Here is a 25,698-nt window from a genome sequence, read left to right on the forward strand (position 1 = left end):
TTTTATTATTTTACCTGTATGGGTGTTTGGGCCATAGTTATATCTATACACCATGTGTGCCCAGTGCCTGCTGAGACTAGAAGAGGGCATACAGCCCCTGGATTTGGAGTTATGGATGGTTGTGAGTCACCATTGTGGGTGTGGGGAATTGAACCTGGGTCTCTGGAAGCACAATTAGTATTCTTAACTGCTGCGCTCTCTCCAGCTCCAATTTTTGAGCTGTGTTTTGGTCATTTGAAACAGGGTTGTACTGTACAGCCTTGGTTGTTCTAGAGGTCTGTGGGTTCAAAGCATTTCAGATCTTGTAGCATTTTTCGTTTTGGATTAGTGTTGCATAATTTAAAATTTGAAACGCTGTAGAAATTTTAGGTACATGGATATATTTAAGAACAAGTAAGTAATGCTTACTTTTTGAGTAACTGCTTGTTATTAACATTTTTTTGGGTTAAATGTTTTGTTATTTGGGTACTGTGGAAATTGGTGACAGCTTTCAGTACAATCATGAAAGAAGATCATTAGGTTGTAGATACTTTCAGATTCATTTGGTAGGCTGTTGGATTGTATGTGAGGAGTTACATGAGATAAGCAACTTAATTAGTGCTAACTTTTTCTTATACAGATCAATCCATAATGGATGTTCTGAAACATAAAAGCTTTTTAGAAGAACTATTGTTTTGGACAATAAAGTATGAGTTTCCCCAGAAGATGGTGACTTTCTTACTCAATATGCTTCCAGATCAAGAGTATAAGGTACCTGTTACTTCCTTCCTTTTGGAACTTCTCTTTCATTGTGTTTTTATTGTTTGATCTTTTTTTTGTTGTTGTTGAATTTCTTAGCTGAGGCTCATAAGTACAAGGATAGAACATGAAAGCGCATTTGTTATTTTCTTGGTGAAAGTCTGCTCAGAACACACAGAATAGCAGCTTCTTCTCAACTTAGCATTACTCAGCAGAATTTCACAGCCTTGCCCTTCAAATTTAAGTTTTAAAGCTATTATAATAAACACTGTGGTTTAAGGATACAAGGCTTTACTTGCTCATAGTTACTCAGCAATTTTATCTTTGTTCTTTGAGTCCTACAACAATGAAATCTAAAGTCCTAGCTAGAAACCACTGGAGTAACATTACTAAAGAAGTGGGACTCTGTGTGAAGGGAATGGTGGGAGAGAAACAGTAATAAAGTAATTGCAGACGTAAGTAATTTGTAACCTAAGAGTTGAGTCCTCTAAAGGACAGTTGCAAGGTGCTGTTAGAACATGTAATGGAGTGACTGAGCTTACTTTTGCAGTTAGCATGTGTTACGTTGCTAATGGGAGAATAGTTACTAATCAAATACAAGTGTAGGGAGGTGTGGTGTTTAGTCCCAAAGGTGTGGATCCACCTCTGAGCATCTTATGGTTATGGCAGAATGACGTAGCTCAGTATGTCAAAGAGTAAAGCATGCAATGGTCCTCTGTACACTAGGAGAGACACTCTCAAGTAGCATTATTTTGGGTCTTTTTACACTCCAAAATATGCAACAGGAAGTTTACCTGTGACATAGACAGGAAAGAACGGCTGTAATAGATACTGCAGGCATTTGGTCGGATGGCTGGTTAACTTTCAGAGCAGGTGCACAGGTATTTCCTGTGGGGTGGGTATCATACCAACTTGGTTGTTTAGTAATGTTACTCTGCTAGTTTCTAGCCAGGACTTTAGCTTTTGTTTTTGTAGGTCTCATGGAACAAAGATACGTTTAAAAAAACAAACAAACAAAGCAACAGGGTTTCTCTGTATAGCCCTGGGTGTCCTGGAACTCAAGCTGTAGTAGTGCCTTGAACTCAGAGATCTGTCTGTGCCTCCTGGGTGCTGGGATTTCACCATCATTACCCTACTAAAGATAATTTTTCAAAAAAATGAATGTAACTTTGACCAAGTAAAATTTTTATGTTCTTAAACCACATTTTATAATCATTTCAAAACTTAAATGGGTTAAAATGATTATTATTATTTTTTAAAACTATTAAAGCATTTTAGTAATGTTCCATAAAAAGGTAAAATATGACTTAAAATTGTTATCATTATTTAATTACTTTTCATTTACCTTGTGTAACAGCATATGGTACTAACAACTTTAAAAGCTGATTATAATATGTGATATAAAATACTAGCAGCATTTTAAATTTGGAGTCCAACTGATGTTTTCTTGTTTGCTATTCAAAAATTTTACAGGTTGCTTTTACAAAAACTTTTGTTCAGCATTATGCTTTTATAATGAAAACACTGAAGAAAAGTCACGAATCAGATACAATGTCCAACAGAATTGTACATATTAGTGTTCAGTTGTTCAGCAACGAGGAGCTAGCCAGACAGGTGACAGAAGAATGCCAGCTCCTGGATATCATGGTCACTGTGCTGTTGTACATGATGGAAAGCTGCCTCGTCAAAAGTGAGCTGCAAGGTACTCTCAGTTCTTCACGTGACTTCAGAAACATTGTAAAAAAATACCTAGTAGGAAAATAATTATTTGACAATTTAAACTTTAGTTTAAAGATAAAGTTAAAATCATTCCTAGTTTAGTCATTTACAAATAACTGTTAACAGTTTGCATATTTTTTTCTATATTTTTATGTGCTATTACTTTATTTACTGATAGGAATTACTCTAAACAAGTGTTATCACAGTGTGCATGCATTTTAATAATTGAAGGTATTATCATGGCTAATCATGGTTTATTTATTATTAAATATGCTCTATGTTTTGTTTTATTTTTGAGACAGGGTCTTACTATGTAGTTCTGACTATCCTGAAATTCACTGTGTAGACCATCTGCCTCCTGAGTGCTGGGACTAAAGTTGTGTGCCATCATGCCCAACATATGCTCCTTTTAAATCACAAATTGGTTGCTGGCTGCCCTAGATATTTTTACATAGTTATACTTGGCATTTCTTTGATTTGGAATAAACCTTGCCATGTCTATATACCCTTAGGAAGAACCTTTTTTCTAAATTTATTTATTTTATAAAATATTATTATAGCTCACAAAATTTGTTACATTATATATGATGAATACACATTTTTTTTTCCTTTTCCTTTTTCTTTCTCTCTCTTTTTTCTAAGTAGGACTGAGGCTTCCACACTTTGGTCTTCCTTCTTTTTGAGCTTCATATGGAGGAAGAACTTTTATAATCGTCTTTTATGCCCAGTGTATGGTTGCTACTTCTTGACCTACTTTCCACACATTTCCATTCTTGTTCCCTCCATCTGCTTTTTCTTACATAATTCATGTCATTGAATACTTGCTGTGTACCAGACACTGATCGAATACTATAAATGTGTTGTCTTAGTTGAATTTCTGAAAACCCTAAGATTACCTTTAGCACCTTTACTTTAAAGATAAGATTATAAAGTCCCTGGAAAGGTGAGTCATTTACTATTGAATTAAATCACTAATGAATGGCAGTGCAAAGGATTTCATGTCTTCTAATGTCAGAACGTTGATTCTGTGCCAGGGCACAAACAGGCCCACACTGGAAGACTGTGTTTTTGCTTACTGACATTCAGAGCTAAACCTCCAAACAACTGGGCAGGGGAGAAGGCTCAGTGGTTGAAGTGTGTGCCACACAACACAAGCATGAGGGCTAAACCACTGATTGCAGAAGTGGAGACAAGATAACGTTGAACAAGCTGGGTAGCAAGGCAGCGTCATCAGCGAGCTCTGGATTTGAATAAGAGCTACTTCAGTGGATACGTTTGTTATATGGGTTCTGGGAATTTGAACTCAGGTCCTCATATTGAAAAAAACAAGTGCTTATTCCCACTGAATTGTCTCCTCAGCCCATATAGTCTATTTTCTTGACTAACTGACTTAGCTGTTCTTTTATATATATATATATATATATATATATATATATATATATATATATATATATATATTTGGCCTTTAAAGAGTTTGTCTCCCATTTAAAAAAATAATTATCATATCAAAATGTTTCTTTATGAAAATGGTATGACTTGTGTGTGCAGGCTAAGTATATTACAGATTACATTATCTTCCAGCCAAATTCTAAAGCTATTATTAGCAACTTTTAAGTTTTGCCATGATTTTTAATATCACCTTCAATAATAGCATACCATTTCATAATGCATATTTGTTGCTTTCCCAAAAGTAATATAAAATTTGTACATTTTTATGCTAACATTATTAGAATGTATCTAAATTTCATTGAGTAACTACAGATATCACAAGATCTGTTTTTAAAATTTTTTAAAAATTCAAATAGCTTTTGTTTAGCCTTTGTATGAATTGTTACTAGGCACTGTTCTTTCTTTTTTTTTTTCCAGAAAATTTAACAGGTTTATTTATAATTGTTATAAAGTTGAACTGTTGAAATGTGTTCACTGAAACATTTTGCTTGCATTAATGCTTTACATCTTGCATTTATATTAAAAATTCACACACAAATGAACGTGGAGAAATTGCCAACACCTGATTCTGTCCCCTATGTTTCCACTCGCAATCATATACTTGGGTACCTTTGACCCCATGGAAAAAATATCTAACATTCAGAACTACTGATAACAGGAAGAGGAAAAATTTTTTTTGAGAATGAAATGTTTCCCCTCATAGTGGACTCTTAAGCACGTTCCCTGCGTATGCGGCGTGCTAGCTGGATATCTTTTGGCATAATTGTTACACGTTTGGCATGGATAGCACACAGGTTGGTATCTTCAAAAAGGCCAACCAGAGAGGCCTCACTTGCCTCCTGCAAAGCACCAATAGCTGTACTTTGAAAGCGCAGATCTGTTTTTGTCCTGAGCAATTTCTTGCACCAGACGCTGAAAGGGGAGCTTGCGAATCAGAAGTTCAGTGGACTTCTGATAGCGTCTGATTTCACGGAGTGCCACAGTGCCAGGCCTGTAATGATGAGGTTTCTTCACCCCTCCAGTAGAGGGCGCACTATTGCGAGCGGCTTTTGTAGCCAATTGTTTCCTGGGTGCTTTACCACCGGTGGATTTGCAGGCAGTCTGCTTTGTACGAGCCATGGTATGGACACCTCCTTACTTACCCCCCTTCTCCTTCGACTGGAGCTCAGCAAGAGAGAGGCGGTGCGGCGAAGGCTGCGAACACAGTTCGGCACTGTTCTTTCTCATTTAGTTTCTTGCAGCACTTGAGATCAAATTCAGACTAGCTATGTCAGATGTGTTTTACACTGAAACACATCCTTAGCCTCTAGAGAACATTTAAACATTACTGTTAGTAAATATTAGAGACAATACAATGAGGATTCACAATGCCACAGCAATAGCCAATGAGTAAGTGGGAAAAGCCTTCTAGTGGTCCAAGAACCCTACCCTATACATTTACTTTGTTATATACATGGTTTTTTTTTGGGTTGATTTTTAAATTTCTATTGTAATTCATTTTTTTAATGTTTCTAAAGTTTTATATTATAGTTTATGTAAACTAGTATTTATATCTGTGCATCATATAGCTATAGAAATGCCTGCAGATACTGATAAACACTGGTTAATCTTTTATCTTGCAAATCTAACTTTGTATCGGAATAATTCTTGGTTGTTCATACATGTTTCCAACATACAGTATTAGGAGGAGAACTCCACCACGCTGGTGTCCTTTTTCATTACCGTATGAGTTTGTATGTATGGACATGAACATATTAGAGTGTGTCTTGATACCGGAGTTGTTCAGCCTGTGAGCCTACACAGCATCTTGAAAATCTACACAGATTGTCTCTTTTCCATCTCGGTCTTCAGTCATTGCTGCCACAGTGCAGACACTGTCTCTAGTCTTCATATCATCCATTAGTCAATCTGTGCTGCACAGCCGGCCACATCCTCCCTCCCTCTCCCTCTCTGTCTCTCTTTCTCTGTTTCTCTCTCTGTCTCTGTCTCTGTTTCTGTCTCTTTTATATATGAGTACACCATAGCTATCTTCAGACACACCAAAAGAGGGCATCAGATCCCATTACAGATGGTTGTGAGCCACCATGTGGTTGCTGGGAATTGAACTCAGGACCTCTGGAAGAGCAGTCAGTGCTCTTAACCACTGAGCCATCTCTCCAGCTTCCACATTCTATTTTTACTATTCATTCCAGCCCAGTGGCTTTGCCAACTTTTCATATAAACTCTAAACCATCTGAGTTTAAAGGGCTTTGTGTCCTCATTTATACATGTGCATTCTGCGTTTAAGTGACTTGTCTAAGTGACTTGGAACCTTGCCTCAAACTTGAAGAACATCATTTGCTTTCCCTTCCCTAGTTTGTATAGTGAGTCCTAACTCTTGTTTCATAGTTTAGCTATTACTTTAAATGTTACTCAGCCAAGCGAGTCCGCTTTTGAATTTTAAATTAGCTGTAGGTGTTCATAGGACTCTGCACACTTCTCTTTTTATAGCCTTACCACACTGTCTTTGATGTTTGTTGGGTGGGGGAGGAAGAATTTATCTTACCACTTTATTCTCAAAGATTAGTTGAATACCTAAACTCTGACCTCAGTATTCAACAAGTTTTTTGTTTGCTTTGTTTTGTTTTATTTGTTGTTTCTTGAAATGAGGTTTCTCTGTGCACTGGTTGTCCTGGAAGTTTATTCCATAGACTAGGCTGGTCTTTAACTCAGAGATCTGCCTGCCTCTGCCTTCTGAGTGCCACCACCACCTGGCAACAAGTATTTTTTGATAACTGCATTTCATTTAATCCTGAATCATTGCTCCTTACATCTTTAGTGAAGAAAGTACCAGCTTGGATAAAAATAGAAATTGTAATTGCTTTCTTTAAAAATTACAGGGTGTTTTTTCACAAGAACAGTTATATTTAAAGTGGTGTTAGAGAAAATGTTTTTTAATTATTTCTGCTTATTCATTCTCTTGTTACAATTAAATAGGACAGCAATTCTAAATTTTATTTTTTATTTTGTTAGTGCCAACATCCTAGCACACTGTCTTATCAGTTTCCATTGGCAGAGGTTTTTAGACCTGCTTTTCTTCAGAATTTTGGGTGTACGTAATTCTCTCCTAATGGAGTTACTTAGTTTTTCCTTATTCTTACATTGGGAATCAGAGAGAAACAGGCAAACTTGACTTGTAAGGGCTTCTGGTTTTATTTGGTATCATGTAAGGGTAGAGTACAATAATTTATTTCATGGACTAAAACATAAATTTAATGTGTAAAAATAAAGAAGTTTAATGCAGGTCCTTCTTACTGATGAGTTTGTCAAGTACACGGTTAGTTAAAAAGTCTGGTAAGACGAAGAACCATTTAAAAGCGATATATTGTATTTTAACTTTAAACAGAAATGTATTTTTATTTTCGAATCCATGAATTAAAAAAATAAGCAGTGGTTCGTCCTGTTGCCTGCAGAGGTCAGGGGACAACTTTATGCATCGGTCAGTTCTCTGTGCCCCTTTGAGAACCCCAGGGATTGCACAAAGATCCCAGGCTCGTGGGCGAGCACCTCCCCTGCTGGATGTCACATCAGCCCTCACTTGCCACTCTCTTGAGTTTTGTGGGCAAGACGATTTTACAGTGTGGTTGCCTTGATGAATTTCATCTTATATCCACTGCAGTTGTAAATTTAATTTTCAATCTGTTTTAAGTAGAGTTAGTGTGTCTCCATGAAACAATCTTGCTTTTCTGCCTTGAGTTGTTTTAAACCTGTGTATCTGCATGCATTTTATTTTATTGCATCTTAAAGCATATAATCTAGTTTTATAATACTTCTTAATATGAATTCATATTTTCTTAATGCATAGACATTTTGTTTAAATTTTGTAATTACAATAAAACGAACAGTTAGCATGCACAGAAAAGAAAGGGCTTTGGTAATGTCACACCTCAGTGCATATTAGAAAATAGTACTGGTTGTGAACAGTCTGTGTGCTTCCCAGTGGGAACGGAGGCTCTGAATACCAGTATGCTAGGTACACTGGAGTAGGTTAAAAGGGCTAGTTTGCTAAAAACTGGTGTTAATGACAGAAAATTTTATATAACTTATTCCCCTCAATCCAAAAATAATTCAAACCTGGAGGATTTTTGAGAGAGGAGGTGCTAAAGAGGTTTCAGTGGTTTTTGTGTGTTTATCTCTGAGATATATTGTTTGGTAAAAATTGCATTTACATATTCTAGAAGAAGGCAATTAATATGTTCCACTTGAAGTGAGCAGACTTGAATGATAAGGTAGTATGAGATCAACCTAGTGATTTTTTTTTTGATGGAAACAAATTATATCATTAGAATCAAGAAAATAAGGTTTTACAAGGATATAGCTAGTTCGGTCCCAGCCATGAGGAGGACGTAGTGTTATTAAGTAGTGTTCAGTACTTTGATTTCTGTGAGATGCACGCCCTACTCTATTTTAAGAATGAGGAGTTTCATCTAGCATCTGAGCAACATGCTTAGCCATACGGATTTTAAATGGTATGCTGGGGTTAGGATTTAAGTGTTTCTGATTCTAAAGTGTGCAATAATATTCTGTATTGTTAGTGAGCTTGTTTTTAAAAAAGTGAGTTTTGGGCTTTTTTTTTTTTTTTTTTTTTTTTTTAAGACGAAGAGAACAGTTTACATGTGGTGGTGAACTGTGGAGAAGCCTTACTGAAGAATAACACCTACTGGCCTCTTGTTAGTGATTTCATTAATATTCTTTCTCATCAAAGTGTGGCAAAGAGGTTTTTGGAGGATCATGGCTTGTTAGTTACATGGATGAACTTTGTTTCTTTCTTTCAAGGTATGAATTTAATCTTTCTTTTTTGTTCAAAAGTACCTAATAGTAAATTTTTAAGTATGAATAATAATAATAATAATAATAATAATAGTATGCCACTGAGGTTATAAATCAGGTGTCTTATCATTTGAATTAATTAGTATTTTAAGAACTTTAATATGTTTATTCACTGCAACATAGCAAGGGTTTATTAAGAAACGAGTGCATATTTTTGGTAGTATATTAAAACATTAATTTAGAAACATGAAATATATTTTCTCATATTCATAGCCTTTTTGAAACAATTTGGACTAGCAACATTTAAAATTGTTTATTTTTTTATATGAAAGTAATAAATTTTGTTTGTGACATTTAGGAAATGTTTCTTCGAAATGTTACCTTAAAATTTGTTAAAACCGAGCCAGCTGCCTTTGTATTGTGTAATTGGTACTACTTGTTTAGACAAGTTGAGTTTAGGAATCTGTTTGATTTTAAGCCACAACTTGTGTCTGTTTGACAAAGTCCACATGTGCTTTACTCTTTTACAAGGTATGAATTTGAACAAGCGAGAACTCAATGAGCACGTGGAATTTGAGTCTCAAACCTACTATGCTGCCTTTGCTGCTGAGCTTGAAGCCTGTGCACAGCCGATGTGGGGGCTTTTATCACATTGCAAAGTCAGGGTATGTTGGAAGTATTTTTGTTAATTTCTGCATTTTGAAAATAAGGACTTAAGAAAAAAAATCCTGAAAATAGCGTATGTAATGTGCAGTATTTAATTTGATTTCAAATTGAATTCAAATTCATTTTTGTGGAAGCTTACCTGTAACAACAAATTTTCTTCCTGGGCATACTGAAATTCATATAAATGAGTCATCAGACCTTCCTGGCTGCCCTTGTTTTGAACACCTGTTGACACTTCATAATATCCACCTTAGCATTGTTTCATTTTGATTGTTCTTGGTTGTCTAATAGCTTGTATCTTTCAAAAGGTAAAGATGTTCTTAAAAGTTTAAAATTTTGCACACAGTTTTGCTATATAGCCCAGACTGGCCTTGAATTCTCTTTGTCTCACATGCTGGTCTGGACGTTTCAATCCTTCTGTTTCAGGCTGTTCAAATATTGGCAGTACAGTTACGTACTCTCACGATTGACTTGAAGATTGTAGTTTTAAGAATCTAAGCACAAAATCATTTTCACACAACTTACAGATGCTGTTATTTACTTAGGCACTAGTTTAATTAGTCTTTTGAAATTAGAAAGAATCCTCTAAGTCAATTAAAGTAGGGATTTCATGAAGATTTTGATATTTAACCTCATAATCCTCCTGTCTTAGCTTTCAATGCTAGGACTACAGATTGGTATTGCTATGACAGCTATTAGTTCTAAGATAAATTTAAATAGTTATTAAGTAAAATGTTAATAGCTATTATTACTTTGCTATTAGTTATTTAAAAATTACCTGTTTATATTTTATTTCATTCTGTGTTCTTCATGTCAGTTATTGGTATCTTAAATGATTGGAGTATCTCCATAATTTGCCGTAACTTATATTTATAATCCATCCTCTTGTACCACCTCCATGCTGTGGTTGATGATTGTTTCTTTTGTTTCCAAGCTTTGGTGCAGGCTACCCCCCAATTCCCCCATCTCCCCATTTGGAGCATATGCTTTCTCACTCTCTTTCCTTGGCCCAGAGTCTCTCTTACATGGAAAGTTCTCTGGGAAGTAAAAACAAGAGCAAAGCACACACATGTCTAAGCCCCACTACTTTGAGTGATTCGATAAGCAGTTGAGCCTGAGTGGTGATCCTAGCTAGAGTGAAGCACTATCAGGGTTAACTTTGAAAATGTTGGTGAGCCTCAAGCTTGAAGACCTTTCATCAAAAACCATCCCTGTGTCTTCATAGTTCTTGGTTTAATCTCAGCTGTAGAGTTTATTTAAAAACTGCCACAGTGTAAGGTTTATTTGCTCATTACTCCAAGGTTTGTTCGGTACATCTTGGGTATTTTGGCGCCGAAGCGAATAGATGTGATTGTCATGGACAGGATCTACTCTGTCAGTATGCTATGCTCTGTGGCAAGATAACACCTTTTTCCTGTGGGAGAGGAAAGCAGGTTAAATCTGAAAATCAGAGAAGGCCTCTCTGAAAAAAGAATATGAAAGAACCAGATGTTTGAAGAATAAAAGAGGGTTAGTGGTAATCTAGGGGGAGGTAGGTGAAAACAAACCATCTCCTGTGAGAGTTTGTCTGTAGAGGGAATTTGTGTCAGAGTGTAGATAGGATTTGTTGGAGAGAGAGGGATCAGATTGCAAGGCAGGTAGATGAATAGAAGAGTCTTGGCTTTATTTAAAGAGAAATCTGGGAAGATTTTAACAGGTTGACACGATCAGATAAAAGACTAAGTGTAGCATGGTGGTAGAGCTCTTGTCTAGCACATGCACACAAAGACTAGGGAGTAGATGTTTAAGATCTTTTAATTAGTCAATTCATGGATATTGTAGTTATGATTCTTAAAAAGGACTTCGAGAAGTGAGGAGAGGGTGATGATGGCCTTTGGAAATTGGTGGTGAAGAAGCTTTGGAAAAGGGGGAGATTTTAACCAATGAATTCAAATTTTAAACCTGAGCAAAGGAATGTCTTTGAGATTTGCTGCTTAGCATTGTGATCATCATTTATAAAATGTATTTCAGACTTTTTTCAGGGGGACCTGGTTTACATTTGTATATTTTTGTTTTTAATGATTAGACAAATTAGTTTATTTTTAAATTTAGTATATGTAGTTGTGTACGTGCTATGACACATATATGAAAGTCAGAGGACAATTTGTTAGAATTGCTTCTCTCCTTTTGCCATATAGGTCCTAGAGAGCAAACTTACATCATCAGGCTTGGAGGCAAGCATCTTCACATGCTGAGCTACCTCACGAGGCCTACCTTACTATTTGAAGTTTCCTAAAAGGACAAAATTTAAATACTCTCATTATTAAAAACAAAACAAAACAAAACCTTTTTTTTTTTTTTTTTTTTTAAATAGTCTAAGGGGTTGGAGGGGTCGGAAGTTAAGAGTACTTGCTCTTCTAGAAGACGTGAGTTAAGTTCTCAGCACCCACATCAGGCAGCTCATAACAGTCTGTAAATCCAGCTCCAGGGAAAATAAGATGCTTCTGAGGGCACCAGCACTTAAAGACACATACCTAAACATAACAAAAATAATAAAAAAGTAAATGTTAAAAAATAAAAAGATAGGCATCTGGGATGATAGCTGGTGTTCATGTGCACCAAAGTGCCACACTTTACTCTGTACATCCTAGTATTTATTAATTTAGATAAGAGTCTAAATGTGAGATCCTAAATATAAGCATGAAATTGTCACATTCAGGATATATGTATTTTGAATATTCAAGATGTACTTTAGAAGTAGAATTGATAGGCTTGGTGTATGTATTTGCTGAGAAGACTTGGCTATCAGATAATGGGTACCAAGGAGGAAAAGAGGGAAAGAAAGATGAGTTTGGAGAAATCACTGACTCTTAGATGTTTGAAATGTCCAAATGGAAATAGTGAAAAAGCAACTGGTTTGAAGCTCATGCTCAGCAGAAGTCTGGGCTGAGGTTGTAAACTTTAAATCCTTTGGTATGCAGATGGTACTCATCACTAGGTAGTAAAATGAGATAAGAAGGCTGGGAGCGGAGACCCAGTAGGATGTGTTAGTCCACACAGTGTTGTAAGCTAACACAGCTGACTCAGGAAGGTCAGACTGACATGAGGCGGTTACAGTTTTAGGCTTGTTTTGACAGTTTGGCTTGGGGTGAACTTGGATTATGAAGCTAGATTTATATTTATCTCTGCGATAGTGAGAAATTATTGGTTCTAAGCAATGGCTTATTTTTCATCTCTGAAGGCCAGAATTGTATGCTTTCTAGAGATAAGTATTCCCTTAATCTAAGAGGTTTAGAAGACAGTGAGAAAACCGGCCTTTAGAATTTCTTCTGTAATCTTTGCAGTAACTAGAGAGCAACTTTTCAGTTAAAGAAGCATTCAGTTTCTAGATAAGATGTTTTCTTGATGAACATTCGGATGATACTAGATGCTGTGCTAGGCACTGTATGGATGCTTCTATCCAACCCTCACGGCATCTCTTAGGATAGACATGGCATTAGCCATGTCCTCCAGAGAGTGGACAACTTTCTTGGTTCACACAATTTACTAGCACAAGTTTAATCTGAAAGTAGATCTGTCTGGTTTTAGAACTGGGCTCTTTGCCTAATTGCTATTATCTATTCTTCAGTGGGAGTGTCCAGAGCTGTTTTAGCAGCTGTGCTGAGAGTTTTTAGAAATGGAAACTAGAAGAAGCAGTACTATTTAAAGTTAAGCATCTATTTTATATCTACATTTCCATTATAAAATATAAAAGTAAAGGATTAAGTAATATAAAAGCCATGTGTCATATGATTTATTGTTCTTGTATAATGACTTCTATCTAGTGACAAGTTTAGGTTACCACAGACTCAATGAGTCTCTTCTTGACTCTTGGGGCACACAAGTACCTGCTAATGAGTTCTGGTGCTAGACAGACATAAGGCATTTTATACACATACTTTTTGTGTCTATGACTACTGGGAGGTAGGTAGTATTATGCTCATATTATGGAGAAACTCAAAAAATTTAAGTTGCTTATGGAAGGCTATAAATGATGTATTATCATTATGCACACTAGGGTGGGGGATAGAGGGAGGAGGATGGGGAGAGATTATCTTAACACAGTATTGCAGTATGCTGTGTTTATATATGGAATTAATAGGCCATCTTCAAATTTATTCTCAATGTCTTTAGTTAAGTTGTTCTGTGGTAAAGTCTTGCTGTTTAGACTTAAGCTCAGTCATAAAACAGTGTGTCTAAATTCTGAAAATGGCATAAATAACTTTCAAAGTCTTTTTCCTTAAAAAAAAAACCAGCTTGGCATTTTGCATGCCTGTCTATCTTATCTGTCTGTCTGTCTGTCTATCTATCTATCTATCTATCTATCTATCTATCTATCTATCTATCTATCATCTTATCTATCTAAAACATTGTGTTTATTTTTCGCTGTTCTTAAACTGAAAATAGTTCATGCCTTTTTCTAAGCCAGGATATTTCAGGCTAATTCTAGCATATACATGTTCTATCCTCCCTTTGTTATTATGTGTAGTATTCACATAAAATTGCTCTTTAACCATTTCAGGTTAACAGTTCAGTGACATTAAGTCCATTTCCAGGGATTTCTAACCTTCACCGTTATTTATTTTTGGTACTTTTTTATTATCACCAAAGATAGGCTGTATTTTCTGAATAATAATATTACTGAATTTGTAGTAGTTTTTGGAGTGGGCATTGAAATGGAACCTGCATTTGATCTATTTAAAGTGTTTTCCAACTTTGCTTTACTTGAAGGATTATGTTGAAACAAACACATCATATTCTGTAATTTTTGTATTTGTCATTGGCTACTTTCAGTTCATGAAGGAATGGTTTCTTGAAACAGAAAATACAGAGGTTATGTTGAAAATGTATGAATCTTACGACTGAATATGCAATGCTTACTATTACATGTAATTTAATGTTGGAAATTTACATGTTTATGTACCATGAAACTTACATAACTTTTTTTTTTTAAAGGAAACTCAAGAGTATACCCGAAATGTTGTAAGGTACTGCCTTGAAGCTCTTCAAGATTGGTTTGATGCTATTAACTTTGTAGATGAGGTATGTTCATGTGTATATGTGTGTGTGTGTGTGTATATATATATATATATATATACATGTTCATGTGTATAAATATATATGTATGTATGTGTGTGTGTATATATATATGTATACAGTATGAAAATATGCTTAAACATTTATTGTGTTGGGGATGGAACCCAGAGCCTTGTGCATGCCGTGCAAGTGCTCTACTGCTGAGGTGCAGCTCTAGCCACCTGTGCAGCTCTGTATGGGTTTTGGCATATATAAAAGCATTTAAGGAAGAACTGTTAGTTTTCATTTAACATTGAAGAGTGTCATAAAGACTGCACACGGGTGGGAAAGGGTTGGTGGGTTCTTTGACATCTAGGAAATTGCAGAGCATCTTAGTTGTGATTGCTTATGTCCCGGAGGATAGAGGCGTACTTCCTCCATCTTAAGTGTACATGCGTCATGGTGTGACAGTTAGCTTCAGTTAAGAAGTAGGGGTGGTGGCACAAATATGAATGGGGCAGAAGAGGTCAATAAGAAGTACATCCAACGTTATTATTTGGGCAATGTCTTGATAGAGAATGGAAGCTTCAACAAAGGTGTTTTTTATTGGTAATGAACAGAGTTGGCACAGGGCACACTATTGGCATTGAAGAACTCATTTCTTCTATTAGAAGCTCCTTCTCTTAGAGGTAGCTCAGAACATGCTGAATGCAAAGAAAGACCAGACAGTACAACTCAATTGTCCAATCCTCAATTTAAGTTCTGAACCCTGGGCAGGTAGGACCTCTTTTTGGTATTTGTTGTGTAAGGAAGTGAATTGTTCTGTTTCTTTTTTTAAAAAAGAAATTAGTTAAGCATACAAAATTATGGGTTTTATTCTGGCATCTTTATGCACAGCTTGCTTTTCTGAAAAACACTTTTATATAAGTCAGAAATTTACTGAAAAGTGAGGAATACAAAGATCTTTCTTTTCTGGAATCTTCTGAGTTACTGATTTTATCCCCATTACTACTCAAAACTTTAGTATATACTTACTAAAAATAAGTTAGAATATCACTTATATAAGAAAAATACAACTTATAATCATTCATATATTCTAAGCATCTAATTCTTAGAAGTCATTTATGTCTTAGTCGCTGCTTATTGATTTTTTTGGAGGGAGGGGCATGTATGTACACCCATGGTATTGCTTGTGGATCTCACAGACTACTTTGAGTAATTCATTAGGACTGTCCACCTTGTTTTTGAGCAGACTCTCATTAACATACAGCTCACTAAATAGGTCAGGCTGATTGGCTAGCCCTAAGGATCGGCCCCCCTCACCCCCCACCCCCCGTGAATTCTAGGAGAATAGGACTCAGTTCTCATGTACACTTTACTGACTCTCTCTCCTAAAATGATGGGATTCAGAATCACTTGGAGAATTTTATTACCATGTCTTAGATTTGTTTCTTTATCTTTCCAGACCATGGCATTTTGAAAGGTATAGATTATTTATCTTGTAGAATGTTCCTCAGTTTAAATTTTCCTTGTGATTAAATTCAGACTCAGACTCTGTCTATTCTTTCCAGGAATATCATAGAGAGGTCGCTGCATCTAATGTAATGCAGTGTCTATCCTGGTGTTTGTTCACTTTGACCGCTCAGTGGGATGCCTTCTGGGCTTTTTCAGCACAGTTGTTCTTTTTCTCAGTGTAACTAATAAGATGTCTTGTTGAGGACACACCTTGAAGCCATGCAGATATTTCTGTGCTCTCATTCAGTCTTCAGTTCACAAACTTATTTTTGTACGGTAGGGCACATGGTGCTTTAGTTCCAGTGTCGTGTTCTGTTTGGTTTTCAGATAGGGGTGTTGATATGACAGCAGTGAGATCTCCTTCAAGTCGGTTTCTGTGTCCTTCTGGGTATCCATACTTTTTGAATACTCTCATGTTTTTTGTCCCTTCAGATGTTTAGTGTTATTTTAGTTTCATTATTCTTTTTCTTTCCCGGAGTGTGTATTTGTAAAGCTCCTTGTTAATTTCTAATGCAGAACATTGTTTAGAAAGCAAGAGTTGGGTGTATGTGTCTTTGAGCTGTGGGTGCTTCCTTCTTCCCAGGGTTAACTAAGCACAGTGCAGGAACAAAGACAGGAGTATAGATACATCTGTCTGTCGTTCACAGTGAATTCAATCTTACATTTTAACACTGAAGAACTTCCTCTACTTTGGTGTTTGAAACTTCAGAACTTACTATTGAGATGTTCTTTTCAAAGCTTTGGTTCTAAGATTGTAAATATTGATTAAAAAACAGTATAGGAATTGATATAAGTGGGACTATGTTTACAATGTTTAAAACCTTGACACCTGTGCTAAACAGTCTTTGATTTGTGCATTTTGTTTACTCCAGCCAGCTCCTAACCAAGTCACCTTTCACCTGCCACTGCACCGTTACTATGCTATGTTTTTGAGTAAGGTGAGACTGTTCTTAAGGAATTCTCTTGTTGGTGTTATTTACAATTTGGGGGAAAATATTGAATTACTGACTTTTTAATCATGGAATTTTAGGCTGTGAAATGTCAAGAACTAGATTTGGATTCACTTTTACCGGATCAGGAAATGTTAATGAAACTAATGATTCACCCACTCCAAATTCAAGTATGTATTAAGGCTTCTAAAACATTTGAAATGGGCTTTCTTTGTTAACTTATTCTCCTGTAGTTTTAGTTAATGCTGGACATAAATAATTAAATTCTAATAGAGTAACAACGATTTTTCTAGTCTGATTTTTTATTTTATTTTCACTTATTTGTAAGATGGGTTTTCTAGGTTGAAAGTTGAGTTAGGTTGAATTGAACACTTTGACCAATTAGATTTGTTTTATATTCATTTCTTTAAGCATTCATTATATATAGGCTCTTTTGGTTTTTTTGGTTTTTTGTTTTTTGTTTTTTTTTTGTCAGGCAGGGATTGAAGGAAAATTAGAATGAAAAGTAAGCACTGGTTTTTAAAAAATATCTCATCGATGTTTTTATAAATGTATCTAAAAACCATTGTGGAAAACTAGCTCATTCATACACTTCAAAGAAGAGAGTTATATAAACTTTAAAATAAGCCTATATAGTGAGAAAGAGGCCAACTTGAAGGGACGGTTCTATGTCACACACACACACACACACACACACACACACACACACGCTCTCTCTCTCTCTCTCTCTCTCTCTCTCTCTCTCTCTCTCCATATGAGATCCTGAAAACAAAAGCAAAAAAATTTATATTTAAACTGAATATCTAATGCTAAACTCATATTATGATTAAGTAAAAATATCTTAAATGATTGTGTAATACAATATGACTATTGAGTTTAGATGATATATTTTCTAATTCATTTCTTTATTAGGCTAGTCTTGCTGAAATTCACAGTAACATGTGGGTAAGAAATGGTCTCCAAATCAAAGGACAAGCCATGACCTATGTGCAGTCTCATTTCTGCAACTCCATGATTGACCCAGACATTTACTTATTACAGGTGAGCCAGCTGGACAGCAGGTGCTGTGCTTTGGGAGAGCCTTGATGTGCCTGGTGTCTTAATTTACAGAGGTGACAGTGGTGATGGGAGAAGTTAGTTCATCAAGAAAGAACATATTAAATTTCCCAGAGGAAGCATGCTGTACCATATGGGCCACAAGGGAAGCATCAGGTTTTAGTCAGGAGGCAGAAACAGGAGCCAGGAGAAAGTCCAGGCAAGCACCATCTTGAGAGTTTCTGAAGAAAAGGCAAGACAGAATGGAGGAAGAACTTTCAATAGTGCTGGCAGGCCTTGTGGCATAGGGGCTGTGCCTACTTGTGCTGTGCTCAGCCTCAGATTCATTGAGGGCTTGGGAGATACTGTATTTGTCAGTTAGGTAGAGTGGATGGATGCCTGGTGTGGGGCTGTGTTCCTGAGTAAGTTTTCTATTATTTGGGAATTCAGTCTCCACAGCTATTAATATCTTACCAGCCTTTGGATCTGTCTCTGTTCTGTGTGGCCCATGCCTTGTGGCAGTCGAAGATACAGCATAAGAAAAGCATGTCTGATGTAAAGCAAAACTAGAGTGAGAAATAAAGCTTGCTTTCCTTCCATTTCAAGGTCTGTGCTTCTAGACTTGACCCCGATTACTTCATATCATCTGTCTTTGAAAGGTGAGTGCATGTTTATTAACACAGGTAGGAAGTATAGGGAATTTAACTTAGTTTTGTCTTATTTTCTAAAAATGTATTTGCAATATTTCCTCTTACAGATTTAAGGTGGTGGACTTACTCACCATGGCTTCACAGCACCACAACTTGGTGCTCGACGTGGAGCACGAGAGGTCGATGCTAGAGGGCGCTCTCACGTTCCTCGTGATTCTTTTGAGTCTTCGTTTACACTTAGGTAAACTGCTAATAAATACAGCATTAACTACTGTTTCTCTTCCCCAAGCTCTCTGCTAGTGCCTTGTTTATTGAAAAAAACAAAAAAGGATGTGGATATATTTGAATGTACTTCTAAAATCTTGACATGTGCAGTTAATACATGGTTTAGAACAGTCTTTAAAAAATCCTTTGCTTACAGGAGCTACAATATCAAGGCAGAGAAACTGCTGTTCAATTTGGGCCATGCAGTATTTACTCTTTTAACTTAAGACATTTCACATTTTGTAGAACATCTTAATAAAATATGTGATGAGTTCTTTATAATGTATCTCTATATATGTTAATTCTGTTTTTAATAATTTTAGGTATGTCTGATGATGAGATTCTCAGGGCAGAGATGGTAGCCCAGCTGTGTATGAATGACAGGACGCATAGCTCTTTGCTTGACCTCATATCCTTTAAAAATGTAATTTTGTATGTGTGGTAACAAATATGTTTGTAGATTAAAACATCTCAATTTAAAAGTTTTGTTTAAAGCTTGAGAATATGTACAAAACTAAATCTGAGTTATTTGTGCTGAGAGCGGGTGGTGTGCGCTGTCTTCTCTCACAGCTCTCAGGGGGTTTCTTACAGTTCAGGGTTGACCTCAGGACCTGATCCTTACACAACAACGCTGGGGAGAGGGAGCTGGGCACTTTGTAAATGAGACCCCTGTCTTCTTTCCTTATGTAGCTAAGCACATAGAGCTTAGAGAGAGTCTTTATAATTACCACTATCAGGGTTTTAAATATTCTCACGACTTTTGTTAGAATCAGTCTTAAAGAATTTTCAAGTTTATGGATTATCCTCTACCTTCTGGAAGCATGGTCCCTGGGACAGAACTGAATATCCAGTAGTAGCTTTGTTTTTTTAATTAAAAAATATTTATATGTATTGATGTTTGTTTGCATGCATGTATGCAAACAAACATGCATACATGCTTGGTTCTGGCAGAGATCAGAAGAAGGTGTTATATCGCCTGGAACTGGGGTTACAGATGGTTGTGAATCACTATATAGGTGCTGGGAACCAAACTTAGGTTTTCTGCAGAGCAACAACTGCTTTTACCACTAGACTATCTATCCCCCTTAAATACATTCATTTCTTTTTATGCTGACGTTTTTGAGGTAGGATCTCACTGTATAGGCCTGCTTGGCTGGAAACTTACAGTATGGACTAGGGGCTGGTCTTGAACTTGGTTTAATCCTCCTGATGCTGCCTGCCAAATGCTGCTGCTACAGGCTGAAACTGCTGTAGAGGCAAGGTTATGAAACCTTCAAAGTCTTAGTGGTTTTTTATGGTGAAAATACCAGAATAAAGTTAGTGTGTATGTATCATTTATACTATTTGTTTTCTTGACTACTTTGAAGATTTGGTAGCATCAGTTCAGCATTTCCTGGTAGCAAGCCCCAACCCCACTGCCGTGATGAGGGCTAACCCAGGCTCTTGACTTTACCAGGCAAGTGCCTGAGCTCTCAGCTTTCTTTGATTTCTTCAAACAGTTATAGATGATCAGTGATATTACAGAGCAAAAACATTTTCTAAAATTTGACTTTAGTTTAAGAATTAGTTAAGAATATGCCTTAATTTGAAATAGGACAGAGTCTTTATGGCTTAATGCTTTCCCTTTGCCTGAACCCACTTGTGTGTGTGTGTGTGTGTGTGTAAATTTTGCTTTTAGAGAAGTAATCTTCACTCCTACCCTACAAATAGGTGCTAAGTTTTAGTAGATTCTTTTTAGTTTTCTGAAGAAGGATACAGTATATTTATGTGGTGACAGAAATGGAGATAAATGAAATTATTTTTCTCTCATTTAATGGAATTTGATCAATTTATTTGAGGGCAAGTAAACTTGGGGTCACTTCATCATACACAGTGAAGTTAATACTGAACTATTATGTTGCCCTCTTGTGGCCAATGTTATACATTACAGTCAGTCATTTTTTATTTTGGTAAAATGAATTTGAACTGAGTGATTTGCAGACGAAGCTGGTGCTAGTCATTAAAATTGTTTTTTTCTTGACACATACATCATATCCCAGAAAATCCCAACCCCAAAAGTGGCATTATTCCTGGAAGTTATAGCTTTGAATCAGTTTTATCTGCTGTAGCCGACTTTAAGGCTCCTGTTTTTGAACCTGGAGGCTCTATGCAACAAGGCATGTATACTCCCAAAGGTATGTTTACACACATACATGTATTATTTCCTGTATTTTCCGAATGCTTCTTTGTACATTTCTTTACTTAGTGTGCATGTGTGGGTGTGAGTGTGGGTGTGGGTGGAGCCAGAGTTCACCTTGGGTGTGTCATTAATTCCTCAGGTGCCATCACCTTGTTCTTTGCAGCAGGGTCTCCCCCTGAAATTGGAGCTTACTTAATAGGCTAATTGTGGCCAGACAGCCCCAGGGATTTTCCTGTCTCCACCTCCCCAGCTCTGGAATTATATGTGCATGCCACCATGCCTTTTTTTATGTGACCCTTGGGTGGAACTTAGGTCCTTGTACTCTAAAAAACAAGTGCTTTCCTGGCTTTACCCCTTCAACATTTATCTTTTATTAATTCAGTTTTGGCATTCTTCTGCCTAATTTCTTATAAATTTATGTTTTTCTTAGTATGATATCACTTTTATTTAATAAGTGGTAGCTGGTAGATCTCTATGAGTTCAAAGCCAGCCCAATCTAGCTAGTTCTAGGATAACTGGGGCTACATAATTAAGATGCCCTGTCTCAAACAACAACAGAAAGTATTTATTTTATACTATGGCTTTCTTAAATGACTGAATTATAACAACTTTAGGTACTCTAATTCATTTCTGTGGCCACTAACCATAAATGAGTCATAAATTATAACACAATATTATCTTTCTTAATTCAGTCTGAAACAGTTTCCTTCCTTCCATCCTTCCCCCTTGTCTCTGTCTGTCTCTCTGTCTCTGTCTCCCTCTTTTCCATTTATTCATTCATTGTAATTTTTTTAGACAAAGTCTATGTAACCTTGACTGTCCTGAAACTTGTGTCCACCAAACTGACCTCACACTCACAGAGATCTGCCTACTCTGTTTCTCTCGTGCTAGGATTAAAGACTTTTCCCACCATGCCTCGCTCACTGCCTAGTGTTTTAACCTGAGACAGTTTAAAGTCTGTTAGGATACCCACAGCACTTAAAGCTGTGTACACAGACGCCTTTTCTACGGGTTTTCTCCTACATTTGTAGATGATTTGATTGATAAGAATGAGAAATAGGAGAGATTCTGATTGACAGAAACTTAAGATTTTGAAGGGGTTGAAGTTTCTTTGATCTCTACATTTATTTTCAAAATGAAAGTCTAGTATACATTTTGAAGTTATATATAACATATGCTGTTTTTGACAAAGGACAGAAGAAAAGCCTATGTTTTATTTCCAGTGATATTCTTAATTATCAGGAATAATACAGTATCTGGGTGGAATATATTCCATTAAAGAGAAAGGGAAGTACATCTTTATTATGTAATCTGTGAGATCTAGATGAACTTGATTGGAGTAGTGTTTCTGTGTAATGTGATGTGTAACAGAGTGTACCGGGCTCACCAGGAGGCTTGCCCAGTAAGCCAGCGCCTCAGTCCTGCTCTGCTCTCAGCAGCAACAGATTGGGTAAAACTCTGGGAACTGCTTGGTAAACAAGCTCCATAGAGGGTTGTGGTGCACAGTAGAGTTCAAGGCAGATGAGGCTCTGTGGGCAATAGTGTCCTGTGCTGGAAATAAGAATAAGCTTAAGCTCCGTCTGTATTTGCTGTTGTTAAGGATTTTGCTAGAGAATGTGAGAACAAAAATTTTATTTTTATTTTATTTTTGTGTGCATTAGTGTTTTGGCTGCATGCATGTCTGTATGATAATGTCACAGCTTGGAGTTACACACAGCTGTGAGCTGACATGTGGGTGCTAGGAATTGAACCTGAGTCCTTCTGGAGAATACTCAGTGTTCTTTAACTGCTAAGCCATTTTTCCAGGTCTAGAAAAAAATTAATGTAGGGAAAGAAATACTGGTTCTAAAATCAGTCTCAGCTCATTTTTTAGTACTTTATTTATTTTCAAGTTAAAGCATTTTGAAATTAAAATATAATTACATTTTTTTCTCTTCATTCCCTACCTCTTTTTAACCACTTATGAATATATAAATACAAATTGTTTAGTCTCCTCAGTGTTCTTGTGATTTCAGAGCTGACCCGTTATTTTTTTGAGGCAGAATCTCACTATGTAACCCTGGCCTGTAACGTTCTGTGTAGACTTCATTGGCATCAAACCCATGCAGATCCTCCTGCTTCTGTCTCATGAGCTGCCACATGTGACATCTTTTTAAGGTTATTATAAAAACCATATGAGTATTTGCCTACCATTTATGTATATGTGTACTAGGTATGTACCACATGTATTCAGATGCCCTCGGAAGTCAGAAGAGGACATCAGATCTTCTGGAGCTAGAGTTGTAGGTGACTGAGCCATCATGCGGGTGCTGGGTATTGAACCCATGGCTCTCTAGAAGAGCAGCCTGTGTTCTTAACTGCTGAGCCATCTTTCCAGCCCTTCAGGCTACCTTTTACACATCTGTTTCATCTAAATATTATCTGTAACATTTCATCTTAGGATTTTGCTCCCCCCCCCCCCCCGTGGGCTAATTTTTTAAAATGTCACTTTGCCCTAACATGATTATTAATGAGGTTTTGAGTTTTATTTGTATCATATATTAAAACTTAAAATTACACGTTGAAAATGATTATATAAATACTAAAAGAAAATGAAGTATAGACACTTAATATTTAAAGCCATCCTGTGTATAACCAATTGTATCCAAACAGTAATCGGATTAACAAAAGTGAAGGGGAATTATGATGAACTTTAGTTGAGAAGTAGAAAACAACAATTTATAAAGGGCCTTGGAAAACCAGCTGGCCAGTACATTTTAAGTTTAGTTTTTATAATTCTACAGTTGAATCATTTTAACGATACTCTTTTTCTTTCTAATATCCATCTTACTTACCAAGAAAATAAGAAAAAAATCTTTAAACCCAAATAGCAGTAGTTTAAACTTTACAGTGAGGCATTATTATGTTATAAAACTTCTGTTTGTGGAGGCTTGAAGAACCCAAGAGAACATTCCAGTTGTTAAAAAGTACAGTTTTTAACTACGTAAAAGTAATCACAGCATCAGGATCTCTCTAAGGCAAATTGATTAAGTTTAACTTCCAATTTTTTAATTTAAATGATGTCAATGAATATAATAACTTGAGTTTGGCTTTATTCCTGAGAAGTCAGATTTCTATTTCTGCTTCTTTCTGTCTGATAGCTGAAGTCTGGGATCAGGAGTTTGACCCTGTCATGGTCATTCTTCGAACAGTTTACCGCCGAGATGTGCAGTCTGCCATGGACAGATATACAGCATTGTAAGTCTGACAACCTTACTAGTGTCATTACAGGCTAATTGGTGTTTCTCGTTCAGTTTCAGTTGCGACACATGATACGGTCTTATTAAATATACTTAATCTAAGAGAAAATATCGTTTAAATGTTCTTAAAACAATTTAGATGCATACACAGGCTGGTTTGTGGCCCTGGGCACATGGATAGCAGAGGACAGCCTTGTGTGGCCTCATTGCCAGAGGATACCCTTAATTCTGTGGAAACTTGATGCCTCAGGGCAGAGGGTTACTGGTGGGGGTGCGGTGGGGGTGGGTGTGTGAGTGAGTAGGGGAGCACCCTCTCAGAGATGGGTGGGGTAAAAGAACTTGGGAAGGGGAGAATTGGGAAGGGGGCAACTTTTGAAATATAAATAAATAAAGTAACTTAATAAAGGTTAAAAAACTTAGGTGAGATTTATGTTTTCAGATTCTTCATAAAATTTTGATATTAAGGGCAGGAGAGACGGCTCAGTGGTTAAAAGCACTGACTGCTCTTCCAGAGGTCCTGAGTTCAATTCCCAGAAACCACATGGTGGCTCACAAGCATCTGTGATGTGATCTGATGCCCTCTTCTGGTGTGTCTGAAGACAGCTACAGTGTACTTACATATAATAAATAAATCTTAAAAAAAATTTTTTTTGATATTAAGCTGGACATAGTAGGTCATCCTATAATACCAGCAACTCCAGGAAGTTCTTAAGTTCAAGGCCAGCCTGGGCTGTACAGGGGGATATTGTTCATGGAATAATAAAAAACAAATAAAAAAAGAACAACAAGCCAAAATTTGCTATTGACCTGATAATGTAAATTTTATGAAATATGATTATAAATTAATAAAAGAAAAACCTAGTTGCTCTTTGGTAAATTAGATTCAAAACTTGATTTTCTGTTGCTCTTCTTTTGAATCAGTAGAGGAAGCACAGATATAGAAATAAAATAGTATGATATCAGAGATAATGGATATCTGCAAAAAGTGTGAAAATATTGCTATTCTTCTTTTAAAGATTTATTTATTATATATAAGTACACTGTTGCTATCTTCAGACACACCAGAAGAGGGCATCAGATCACATTACAGATGGTTGTGAGCCACCATGTGGTTGCTGGGAATTGAACTCAGGACCTCTGGAAGAGCAGACAGTGCTCTTAACCATTGAGCCATCTTTCCAGCCCCCAAATATTGCTGTTCTTGACAGTTGAGAAAATAGATCAAAATAAATTTTACTTACTTACATGCAGCAATATTTTAAAACATTGATTACTGAAAAAAATTTTGGTCTTGACAAAGTTTTTATTCAGATAATATTCAAATAGTTGTTAATGTGTATTTATAGTTGTTCGGTGTAACTGAAATTTTCCACCAAGATTTTTAAATACTAGATAAATGTTTACTTTAGCATCTATCATAGACTGTACTTGAAGAAGACAAAACTTCCCAC

At 36.3% G+C, this 25,698-nt stretch overlaps 1 protein-coding gene and 1 pseudogene across 6 annotated transcripts in view; one reads left to right on the plus strand and one right to left on the minus strand.

Annotated features, from left to right (window-relative positions):
* The window catches only part of UBR3 (ubiquitin protein ligase E3 component n-recognin 3), a 130,227-nt gene that overhangs the window by 38,692 nt on the left and 65,837 nt on the right, over positions 1–25,698 (plus strand). For all 5 annotated transcript variants that reach the window (XM_080927996.1, XM_080927998.1, XM_080927999.1 and 2 more), the window contains exons 7-19: positions 620–750; positions 2,212–2,440; positions 8,542–8,721; positions 9,247–9,380; positions 14,356–14,442; positions 16,803–16,868; positions 16,961–17,050; positions 17,793–17,921; positions 18,522–18,574; positions 18,673–18,806; positions 19,153–19,238; positions 20,862–21,003; positions 24,149–24,245. In XM_080927996.1, coding sequence (XP_080784122.1) covers positions 620–750; positions 2,212–2,440; positions 8,542–8,721; positions 9,247–9,380; positions 14,356–14,442; positions 16,803–16,868; positions 16,961–17,050; positions 17,793–17,921; positions 18,522–18,574; positions 18,673–18,806; positions 19,153–19,238; positions 20,862–21,003; positions 24,149–24,245 — 1,558 coding nt within the window. The remainder of the gene's footprint in view (positions 1–619; positions 751–2,211; positions 2,441–8,541; positions 8,722–9,246; positions 9,381–14,355; positions 14,443–16,802; positions 16,869–16,960; positions 17,051–17,792; positions 17,922–18,521; positions 18,575–18,672; positions 18,807–19,152; positions 19,239–20,861; positions 21,004–24,148; positions 24,246–25,698) is intronic.
* On the minus strand, positions 4,617–5,025 carry LOC308428907 (histone H3.3A-like; annotated as a pseudogene). The gene has a single exon. The product of its transcript is annotated as a histone H3.3A-like (transcript).

Source organism: Micromys minutus (assembly GCF_963924665.1).
Source record: "Micromys minutus genome assembly, chromosome: 13".
NCBI classification, from domain to species: Eukaryota; Metazoa; Chordata; class Mammalia; order Rodentia; family Muridae; genus Micromys; species Micromys minutus.